This window comes from Peromyscus californicus, unplaced genomic scaffold (genome assembly GCF_007827085.1).
Source record: "Peromyscus californicus insignis strain IS unplaced genomic scaffold, ASM782708v3 Scaffold_11__1_contigs__length_118956290, whole genome shotgun sequence".
NCBI classification, from domain to species: Eukaryota; Metazoa; Chordata; class Mammalia; order Rodentia; family Cricetidae; genus Peromyscus; species Peromyscus californicus.
In genome coordinates this window covers 90,876,063-90,888,190 of record NW_026294402.1, presented here as the reverse complement: position 1 = coordinate 90,888,190, position 12,128 = coordinate 90,876,063, and the positions used below count along the sequence as shown (strand labels likewise).

At 37.9% G+C, this 12,128-nt stretch overlaps 1 protein-coding gene across 4 annotated transcripts in view; it reads left to right on the top strand.

Moving 5' to 3' along the window:
* Positions 1-12,128, top strand: part of Rasa2 (RAS p21 protein activator 2) — a 119,850-nt gene that overhangs the window by 16,847 nt on the left and 90,875 nt on the right. For all 4 annotated transcript variants that reach the window (XM_052717502.1, XM_052717482.1, XM_052717511.1 and 1 more), the window contains exon 2: positions 7,955-8,072. In XM_052717502.1, the coding sequence (XP_052573462.1) occupies positions 7,955-8,072 (118 nt within the window). The remainder of the gene's footprint in view (positions 1-7,954; positions 8,073-12,128) is intronic.

Genomic DNA, 12,128 nt, shown 5'->3' with positions numbered 1-12,128 from the left:
ATCCTGCCTTACCATAGGCCAAAGCAGCTTTATTTGTTAGCTAGTGGGAGTAACACATTCACGGCATACAGAAAGACATCCCACAGCACTTCCTTTTTTCAGTCTAATCAAAAAGGAAGGTTTTAACTTTAACATAGTAAAATTACATATAACAAAACAGTTATCAAGCAAGAATTACAGTTGCAATTTCTAGTCTATTTGTAGTTGGCAAAATTAAAGAAAATATTCAATCATCCTATATTTGTGAGTCTAAAGTTTCCTATCTAATATACCTTTTATCATAACCAAGGAAAACTATAACTATCTAGTCTTCAACTCTTTCACAGACCCCAGAAGGATATTATCTGAGTAAACAGGAAGTGCATTATAAGCAACTCCAAAACTCTATGACAATGTTGGGGCATCCATCTTCAGTCTATAGGCCTAGAGTATCTGGCAGACTTTTAGTGAAGCGAGAAATTTGAAGAACTGTCCCATCTATTTTGGCAAAGTTTGTCAGTCACTTTCCTCTGTGTCCTGCAGAATGTCTGACAGTTTCTTTGTGAAGCAGGAGCTTGAAGGACCATCTCACCTTGTTTTTGCAAAGTTCAGTGGTCACTTTCCTATGGGTCCTGCATGTCCAGTTTATACAGCATACTGTCAAGCAGTTGAGGCAAAGGCACTTTTTTGCCCAGTGGCTAACTTTTGCCACAAAAAAGTAAACTCCATATGGAGTTTCTTTGATGCCCATCATCTTCTTTGAAGTAATTGGTGCTGCTGGGAGCAGATGTGTCTCCCTCTCTAGAAAAGTCTTAAGTTCTTAAAACATTTTAAATGCCATATTCTATAGGTCTTTGAAGTGTTTGAAGATTACGTATCTATCCGAAATATATCTTTGTGTATCTAGAAAACTAAAATATAAGTTTGATTATTATAGATGACTATTAATTTGTATTTTTTAATTATACATTACAATTTCAAGTGAGCTGTATAAGCATAATACCCCAAACGAGCAGAAATATACATTGAGTATAACAAAATTAACTTTAAATTTGTATCAATAAACCAAATCCATATCAGTGTAAAGTATTTTGAGATTAACAGTTGTTTTTTGGATCAAAGTAGATTCAGTAATCTACCTTTTTTTATCATTTCTAATTCATATCCCCCTTTTTATTTATAAAGAGGTTATATTTATAATCAACCCTCTTTAAATAAAAGCAAACATAAACAATATTTTGGGAATTTGGGCATAGTGTCCCATACTACTTCCTGCTGATTGGGGGTGCTGGCAGTCTTACGGGGATCCTGAGAAATTTTAGAATTAAGATTAAATCTTGGCTGTAGTAGTCTGTGGGGCTGCATCATCTCAGCCAGTTGCTTTTGAAGCTGTTCTGGATGTTGGATCATCTGGGCCATCTGTTCTCATTGGAGATTTTTCAGGGGGTCTTCCTTGATGGAACATATTAACCTGTGGAAGGAATTCACAGCTTCTCATTTTCCGTGGAAACAAAAGCAAAACCTCTTTTCCGTAGCAACATATCCTTAGACCCAAATTTTGAAGTCAAGATACCTTTAAAATATATATGTTGGTTTAACTTAGCAGCCCTCATAATCAAATGTCTCTCTGTAGTTTAAAAAAAAAAAAAATCCCAAAGACAACACAATAATATACAGTATCCAGACTCTCTGTGTATATTCCATCTTTCTGTAACTTTTATTTTTTACCTCTATTTCTTTTTAAGGATTTTCTTTACACTCTTTCTTCTCTCTCTCAAGCCTTTGTATAATTTTAAACATACTATAACCCGTTTAGAGGTTTGTTCCATCTGAATCTGTTTCATTGTGTATCTGTAATCATTTTCTGACCATTGCTGTAAACTGCAGCATGGCTAGGACCAAAGCAGCACTGGCTGCTGGCTCTGCCCCACTTGGCGTTTCAACATGGTGTAGGTACCAACAAGTCACACTTCCTCAATTCTGGGAATTAGTGTTAAGTGTAGTGGAGCTGTGTTCTTAGGTTCACAACTGTGCTTTCAAGCCCTTAGGCAGTGGCTAGGAGAAGCCTCTCTGCCTGCCACTACCTGAATAACCACATACAGATTTCCTTTTATTACAATGGAAGTGAAAATCATTTTTTCAATTGGCTTGCCCAAGTATCATATCTCAAGCTACAGTGAAACGCTATAAGAAATTTTCCAGAGACAGATACACTTGTGCATTGAATTAAAATATATATATATATATATATATATATATATATATATCACTTTATTTTAAAGATTTTGGTTTTTATATATGTGTCCATGTAGGTGTGTGGCATAAGTGTGCCAGTACCATTGGAAACCAGGAGAGGGTGTTGGATCCCATGGAGCTGAAGTTAGAAGCAGTTAGTTGTGAGCCGATTGGGAATAGAACTCCAGTTCTCTGGAAGAGCAGCAAGCTGTCTTAACTACTGTGCCAGCTCTCCAGCCCCCCACCCCACCCCCCAACTCTCTCTTTGGTTTTTTTTGAGACAGGGTCTTACTATGTATCTCTGACTGACTGTCCTGGAACTCATTCTGTAGACCAGGCTGGCCTACCTCTGCCTCCTGCATGCTGGGTTCAAAGGCATGTGCTACCATGCTTGACTTTTTTTTTTTTTAAAATTTAAGAAGCTTTATGTGTGTGTGTGTGTGTGTGTGTGTGTGTGTGTGTGTGTGTGTGTGTGTGTACATGCAGGTGATATGGAGGTCAGAGGGTGATTTTGTGGAGTCAGTTCTCTCCTACCATCTTTACATGGGTTCTGAGGATCTAATTTAGGTCATTAAACTTTCATGGCAAGTGCTTTTACCCACTAAGCCATGTTGTCAGACCCAAGATCTTTTAGTGAGTTCCAGGCCAGTGAGGCATCCTGTGTCAAAAAAAAAAAAAAAAAAAAGAAAAAAAAGAAAAGAAAAAGGGGCGGGGGGAAGGTGGACAGCTCTTAAGTAATGGCACCTGAAATTGTTCTCTGGATTCCATACTGACTACATACTTAATGTGCACATGCTGTCTCCTCCCTCCAGGCTCCCAAAACAGACTGAGTGGAATTCTCATGACTGACTTCGAGTGTGAGGCCCTGAGTTCAATCCCCAGTACCACAAAAACAGACAAAATCACATCTCAGATAGGCCACCAAAAAGTTACTCTTTTAAGATCAAAAGAGCCCTGAAGAGTTGGTAAAAAGCTTTAACTTGTAATTATTACTGCTTAGAACCTTGCTACCTTAGGAATGTTCTAGTATTAAGAAATAGCCATTGGCAGGTAGTCACCTTCATCATCACTGTTGCTGATTCTAGATCCAACCCAGACCTCCCATAGCCTGTACTACAGAATAGATGCCCTGCAAAGTTCTCCCTCCCTTCCAAAAGAAGGTGTCACTTTGTAGCTTTGGTTGGCCTAGGACTCACTGTGTAGATCAGACTAGCCTTGAACTCAGAGATCCATCCACCTGCCTCAGCTTCCTGAGTGCTGGGATTAAAGGTGGGTGCCACCATGCCTGGAAAAGTCTTTTATTTTATAATGATATATTTTTAAAATACCTATAATTGGTCTTTTACCCTGATGAGTTTAATAGTCTGTCCCAAATTTCTTCACATTTAAGTATGTTCTGTGGATAAAGGCCTGAATGAGGGATTAAAAAAGACAACTGAAAATGAGCCTCCTCAACTCAGGCAGGGCAGTGTTACCAGATACTACAAAGTGGACAGATAAAGTGGACATTGAAAGGCAATAATTGGATTTTGTGGTGCTTAATATTATTAGTGTTCTTGAAGGTCTATACAAAGGAGGTTCTGAAGCTAACTGTAGAAAGTACAAGTAGAAGAGAAAGATTAGAGCTAGAAGATAGCTTATTGTGGTCCAGTGCATGTGATTTATATCCTAAAATTGCGTGGAGGTAGTAGGACCATCTGTGAGGAAGTACAGCTTCAAAAGTTCTTCACTTTTGCATTTTTTGTAGCTTGATGATGTGGTGTGTGCTGTTAACACCTTTCCCTTCTACTTAGAGATGTGACAGGTGCAGCAGTGCTTTAATGTCCCAACCATTGGCTACTGCACTTTATAAACAGACAGTAATCACTGTTGTAGTTGGGAATTACAGTTTAAATTCCTGATGACTGATTAAACATGTTAGTGTGATTGTTTTGGAGAACTGGGCATTGATTGGATGAATTAATTTTTAGCTTGGCTTATTTGAACTTCAGTCAGTGGTAGATATTTTTTTAAAAAAAGCAAGTTAGGAGAATTGCTTTAATAGAAAGTGATATTGGGGTGCATTTCTTTATATTATATAAGATCTAGACCTTTAATTATTCTAAGTAAGTTTCTGGCCATGTCAATTTCATTAGATTCTGCCGACAGAATAACTCTTGCTTCCCTCTTGGGGGTGGTATTGGTAGATTATGTACACATTATGCACCATTATTTTCTAAACAGTACTTAACATGACTAAAACAGGTTCACGCCCAGGGGCAGTGATTTAATGTTCTAAACTCTCACATTAGATTTGGAGCATATTTATTGTAATCTAATTCTAGTTTTTTTATACTTCAGGCCTTGTGTGATGGTCTCTATGAACTTTGGTTTTAAAACAAATCCATTGTGTTATGCAAAGGAGGAGAGTCTGAGAAATGAAAATAGAATTGCTAAACAAGGTCCTGAGTGGGAGAGAGAATCCTGGTGGAAGGGCTAGCTCTAGATGAAGAGAGGATTCTGGTTTCTTATTTGTTTTTCCTATAGGGAACTGTTTCACTTATAAATACCATCTCGTTTTAGTTAGTTTGGGAATCATTTACACAGTGAGATTCCCTGATTCTGATTTACTTGGGATGAACATAACTTTGTTTATAATGACTCAGTGGTAATTTCACTTTTTTTCTAGTCTCCAATAATAAATTTAATAATAATGAATATTTTATTATTGCCTTTCCATAGACTCTTTTTTCCTTCTTTCCTTTCCTTTTCTTTTTAGACAGGGTCTCATGATGTAGTGCCTTGGTTGGGATGGAACTTGCTATGTAGACCAGGCTGGGTTCAAACTCAGATTCTCCTGCCTCTGCTTACTGAGGAAGTACAGCTTCAAAAGACACACACTACCACACCTGGCTCTTTGATTTTAAGTTTTAAAAATTATTTGTTTACTGAATTTTTTTATAAATGCTTCTCAAGTTTCTGGTAGACTTTATAACATATTCACTTTAATAGCTGTTAGTTAAGCAGAAAGAACCCAAACCTTCATTAGAAAAACTGTTCTACAGTGATTTTCTGAAGTTATGTAATGCTTAGTAGGAGAGAAAGAGAGACATTGATCTCATGATTCTTAGAGTAATTAATGTTCTTTCCTTTAGGAAGCTACCCTGTTTTCTTTTAAAAGCTTATTTGTCTGTTTATTACATGTGTTGGGGTAGGGATGGGATATATGTACATACTATGGCATATATGTAGAGGTCAGAGGACAACTTTTAGGAGTCAGTTCACTTTGCTTTTGAAGCAGAGTCTCTCTTGTCTGGCTCAAGAGCTGCTGGGTGGTTCTCCTGTGTGCTCCTCCCATCTTACTGTAGAAATGCTGGGAACAGCCTGACAGTACTGGCGCATGCCTTTAATCCCAGCACTCGGGAGGCAGAGCCAGGCAGATCTCTGTGAGTTCGAGGCCAGCCTGGTCTACAGAGTGAGATCCAGGACAGGCACCAAAAACTACACAGAGAAACCCTATCTCGAAAAACAAAACAAAAACAAACAAACAGAAAGAAAAGCTGGGAACATTTCATGTGCACCCCTCCATCCAGCTATTTAGGATTTTACACAAATGTTTTCACCCACTGAACTTTCTTGCTGGCCCCTTCCTTACTTTCTTTTATTTGTACATGGTGTGTATTTCAGTGCATAGACTTGTATTTGTCCATTTGGTACATGAGTAGCTCACAAGAACTTCAAAGCTTGACTTACTGGGTTTCTTATTCCTTCAACAAATAGGCCACCAGATGTTTACTGTTTTAGATCTCGATTGAGCATTAGCAAGTTCTGAGACCTCATATAGGAGCTGCAAAAACTCCTAACAGAAGTTCAGCCAGTTACAAATGCTCTCACAGACCAAACAGAAAGAGTATGGTAGCAGGATCATGTGATTTAGACAGACTAATCAGAGAAAGGGTTTCTGACAAGTGTCATTTGAGCTGAGACGTGAATGATAAGAATGTATCCGCCATGTGAAGAGTAGAGAGATCCAGGAAGAACTCATAATAAACTTGACATGGCTGAGGAATGGAGGAAAAGTGAACACTGGGGAGAACAAACGAAGAAAGAATCAGAAGGGATACTTGGGGCTCTGTGGTTTAGAGATGAGCTTTTATTCTCAGACAAAGGGTACGATTTTGAGCAGAGGAGTGACTGACTTGAGTCTGGTGAAAAGATCACTCCTGGTCTGAATTATGGCTCTGTGGCAGAGTACTTCTACCATGCATTCATGCAGAAGGCTTGGGTCTGATCCCCAGCATTGAAAAGAAAAGAAAAGATCACATCTTTTGGTGAAGAATAGATTGTAGGAGAGTAATAGAAGCAAAGACACCAGTTAAGATATTGCCTTGCGCCGGGTGGTGGTGGCGCACGCCTTTAATCCCAGCACTCGGGAGGCAGAGCCAGGTGGATCTCTGTGAGTTCGAGGCCAGCCTGGACTACCAAGTGAGTTCCAGGAAAGGCGCAAAGCTACACAGAGAAACCCTGTCTTGAAAAACCAAAAAAAAAAAAGATATTGCCTTGCTTGTCTGAACAAAAAAGTTACAGTGCTTGGATTTGGGTGATACTGGTGCAGGAAAGAAGCCATTAAATTTTAGATTTTACCTTTTTAAAGATTTTCTGGATTTGCTAATGAACTGGATGTATAAGAAAGTGGCAGAAAGATGATAAGGGAGAGAGAAATAATGGTAGACCAAGGGAAGAGCTTCTAGAAGAGGAAATAAGATTTTTTTCCTAGGACTTTTAAATTTGAGATACCTACTGTATATCCAGAGAACATTTACATTTAGCATGGAGGAGGGAAGTCACGCCTGCAGACACAGAACTGGAAGCCACTAGCATTAACACTCCATGCTGCAGGAGTTTATAGAAAAAAAGAAGGGTAGTCCAGAACTGAGCCCCGAGGCAGTTACGGCATTGTAGTAAGAGGAGGGTGAGCAGAGTGGAAGATATAGGAGGAAAGCCAGAGATAGGATGTTGTAGAATCCAAGAGCAGGGAGCTTGTTAAATGTGCACACTGTTAATGACGCTGCAAGGGTGGCTACAGGAAGAGCAAGATTGAACATAAGATTTAGTAAGCCAGCATTTATTGACATTGGTGACCTTGATTAAAGTAGTGTCACACTGGGATCAGGAGATGATTAGAGAGGGCCAAAGAGTGGATGGAAAGTGAGAAAAGAATCTAGAAGTGGAGGTTTGGAAAGGAGAAGAGGTGGGATTAAGGATGATTATTTGCTTCTTTTGTTTGTTTTAATGGGGAAATGTTTTTTTGTGTGCTGATGAGAGAAATCTGGTAGAAAGGAAAGTTAATGCTGATTCAGGAAAGGGATTAATTGCAGGAAAATTCTTGAGATGGTACTTGTTGGACAGAATGGAGAGTGAGTACTTTTTCATAGGGGAAGGATGCAGTGTTGTATTGTGACCTCATGTGTCCAAACATAGCTTCTCCCTTCAGTCTTTTTTGTTTTCAAGCATTTAGGCTTTTTCTTTTAATTAAAAAATACATTTTGCTACAGAGTTCTCAGGAAAAGTTCATCACTTTTTAGCCACATCTTCCAGTCTTACTAGTCTCCTTTAGACCACCTTGACCTCTCTGATCACTAGTTCCTTTTTTCTCTACTCCATATTATGCCTTCTTTCAGACTGAATTCATATACATATATAAGCCTTAGGTGGTATAAGGAAGGATATTTAATATCAATTTAAACTTTTGTGCCAACAGATGAAGCAAAAAATTTATTGCCATATCTTGGACCCAACAAAATGCGAGATTGTTTCTGCACTATAAATTTGGACCAAGAAGAAGTTTATCGCACCCAGGTTGTTGAAAAGTCTTTAAGGTTGGTAGAAAATAACAAATTACCATTCATTTGCTATGTATTCATAGTTTTATATATTTTCCAGATTTTTATGAAGTTGATGTTCTTGAACTTAAACTACTATTTTTATTTAAAGATTTTCTTTTCTGTTATGAATTTATTTTTAGAATTACAGGATGTAAGCATTTGAAGGGCTTTGAATGTTCAGTAAGTTAGGCTAACAACATCGGCTCCTTAACAGTAGCTTTGGCTAGGGGTCATGTGGCATCTGCTTAATAATATTCTAGTCACCAAGGAGTTCATGCTTCCTAAGCAGTCTGCTTGGTCTTTGAACTGTTCTGACTCAGAAAGTGCTTATGTTTAATTGTTTAATGATTATTAAAATGACATCCAACCATGTACCAAGCTCTTGCTCAGTTCTGGGTTCTGTTTACTCATCTGCCTGTGAGGATGACATCAATGCAGTGCTTGCTTTCATGTGGCTTTTCATTGCCTTAGGAAGTATTTTTTCTTAGTTGTCCTAGGAGATCCCTTAGATTTTCTGAGGAACGAGTTTAGTCCATCTTTTATATGACACTATTAAATGTTTGAAAACTATTGTAAGACTTTAGTCTGTCTTTTGGGCTAAGTTTTGCCTATTTATTTGAGCTTTCCTCAAAGTGCATCATTTTATTTCTCCAAATAATAAATTAATTCTTAAAGTTCATACAAGTTGGAGCTAGAGAGATGACTTAGTTGGTAAAGTACTTGATGCATGAATATGAGGATTCCTGTTCCATCCCCAGCACCCATGTGAGAAAGTCAGGTGCAGTAGTTCCCACTTGTAGTCCTAGTGCTAAGGACATGGAGATGGGAGGATCCAAGGAACTGGATTGCCAGTTTTATAGCCAAATTGTTCAACAAGAGCCTTTGTCTCAAAAAATAAGTTGGAAAATGATTGAAAAAGAAACCTGATGTCAACCTCTAGCCTACACACACCCTTTACCCCTGCACCTACATATACACAAGAACACACACACACACTCACACTCACACTTGAAGTTAACTTACTAGTATATTATCAGGGGATAAGCCCTTGGTAGGTTGTTTTCATCTTTGGAAGTTAATTACACTTTGAAAGTATCACAGCAAATCCTTAATTTGCCTCCTCTGCCTTGTTGCAGTGTTTGTGGTTGTAATTCTGATTTAGGATTGTGCTAAAGCCAGGTGTCATGACACATGCTTTCAATCCCAGCTTGGTTGAATTTGAGGCCAGCCTGGTCTACATAGGAAGTCCCAGGCCAATCAGGGCTACGTAGTGAGAGCCTGTCTCAAAAACAAACAAAACAAAACAAAAAACCCACCACCACCAAACTGCTGAAAAGATAGTCTTCAGGGACAAAGCAATCAAGGATTCTGGGAGTTGTTGGAACAAGCCTGGTGAATGAAACAGTTGTTGTAACTTGTATTTCATTCCATTGGATTTCTGGAATATGTTTTGGTACTGTGTTTACCCCTTCTCCTTATTCTTGCCTGTCTTCCCCTCTGAAGTTTGCCTGTGTCTCCTTTCCTTTTCTTCCTTTCTCTTTCTCCTCTTTCTTACACCTTCCCTTCCCCTTTCTTCCTCTCCTCTTCCTCGACACAGTGTCTTGCTATGTAGCCCAGGTTGGCCTTGAACTCTTACTCCTCCTACTTCAGCCTCTGAAATGCCTGTATTGTAGGCATACCCCTCTGCATGCCCTTTTATGTCTTTTGGTTCTTATAAGTTTGAACTCTTCATAAGGAAAGTATTATATAAAACTAAAGTAGGTCAATGTAGAGAGTTAGTCAGTAGTTTGTAAAGATGTCAGCTGTTGAGCTTGACAGCTTGAGTTTAGTACCTGTAGTTGGAGTTTTTATGTGTCCCAGCCTTGCTCCCAAATCTCTTATCATTAATTATGAATGCTTGGCTGATAGCTCAGGCTTTTTACTAACTAGCTCTTAGAACTTAAATTAACCCATTTCTATTAATCTATGTGCTACTCCAAGGCTTGTGACTTTTACCTCTCCTGTATTTCTTGCTTCCTTTCCTTCTGGCTGGTGACTCCTCTCACTCTGCCTTTCTTCTTCCCAGCTTTCTCTCTGCCCCCAAAATCCTGCCTAGCTTTTTATTAACAGAGCAATACATATTTATAGTGTGCAAATATTATTCTATAGCAAGTGCCCAGAGCCCACATGGTGAAAGGAGAGAAACAACCCCCACTGGTTGTTCTCTGACTTCACCGTTGAATAAATAGTAGCCCATAAAGCTTGGGAGTAATACACAAAAATACAAAGATTTTTGTCATAAGTCATATACCTATATTGATGTTTTTCACATTTGTGCATACAAATTCATACATGTCTTTTTTACTTACATTTATAAATGATATAATGTCACCAAAAGTCTGAATAATTTGTCACGTAATGAACGAAGTTAAAGGCACAGCAGGGATTTGAGACCTGAAATTATTTAAATTTCAGTCTGTTACATCAATTTTATATCACAAGATATTCAGTGATAAAACTAAGTAAGTTGGGTACTTGTAGTTTGTAATATGTAGCCATATATATGAAAATAACCAGAATTAGCTTATATTTTTTTAGCCTTTAACCTTTCTGAATTTTTGTGTAGCAGAAAATGATGAAATCAGTTTTCTTTATTTCTTTATCCACCTTTAAAAATAAGAAAATAATTTGAAAGATAATTGAAAGCTAGCAGTGTTATTACCGTAGTCACTTAAGAGTATAGCTAGTTAGAGTAGGTAATTCTTAGATTCTGAGTGTCAGACTCTAATTTTTCCTTTTAGAATGGGGCAAAACAATCTGTATTAAAAACCTTTCCACATCTTGATTTTATTATAATGTTCTCAATATTTATATAAGTTGTGATCAATCATTCAGCTGAAAATAACTACACAATAGATCTAACTTCTTCTCCCTCCAAGTTTTTTTCTTTTTGTTCTTGATCTTTAATTTTTATAACTTTGAATTATGAAACAGAAAATGGTATAGAATTCCCAAAAGAATTATGTAATATATTCTGCTTTTAAACATCTCTAAATCAAAGCAAAACCCTTAATAATTAAGAAATTTAAAATATGAGAAGACTCAGATATTTCATAAAAGATGATATACAAATGTCTTGAAGACACATGAAAAGAGATCAAGCACCGTTAATCATCAAGAAAACAGTCTAAAACCATTTTGTCAATATTAGGATTTAATCAGTAATGTAATGATAGCGCTTTTACCAGTTGACTTACAGTGTGGTGGGGTAATTGCAGAGGGTACAAGGGAAGTTTCTGGGAGATAATTTTTTTCCTTTTTTTTTTTTTTTTTTTTTTTTTTTCAGAGCTGAGGACCAAACCCAGGGCCTTGTGCTTGCTAGGCAAGCACTCTACCACTGAGCTAAATCCCCAACCCCAATAGGTTTTAATTTTAATTCAGTCTTTGAAAATTCTGTGTTTTTAGAATTTCTTTTGGGACCACCAGCCCCCAAATAACGACACAGAGATTTATTATTAATTGTGAAAGCTTGGCTTTTAGCTTAGGCTTGTTCCCAACTAGCTCTTATAACTTAAGTTAACCTTTTTCTATTAATCTGCATTTTGCCATGTGGCTTTTTACCCCTTCTCCATTCTGTATGTCTGAATTCCTCCGTGTCTGACTCCCTTCATGTCTTGCTGGTGACTCTGATGCACCTGGATTCATTCTTCTCTCTGCCTGAGAAAGTTCTGCCTAACCTCTCCTGCCTAGTTATTGGCCATTCAGCTTTTTATTAAACCAATCAGGTGCCTTAGACAGGCAAGGTAAAACAGCAACACATCTTTACAGTTTGCTCAAATATCTTGCAACAATTCTATACGTGAATGTATTGTTTTTAAATCATACCCCTTGCACACCCTCTGAACACCTTCCAATAAGTTCTCCTATTTTCGTTTATGTATGTGACCCACTGAGTTCAATTAGGTCTGCTTGCATAAGCATGAGTAGGACATGATTTCCTGGAGCACGAGCAACTAACCAACAGCTGCACCACTGAAGAAAATGATTTCCTTTTCTAGTAGTCATTAACTG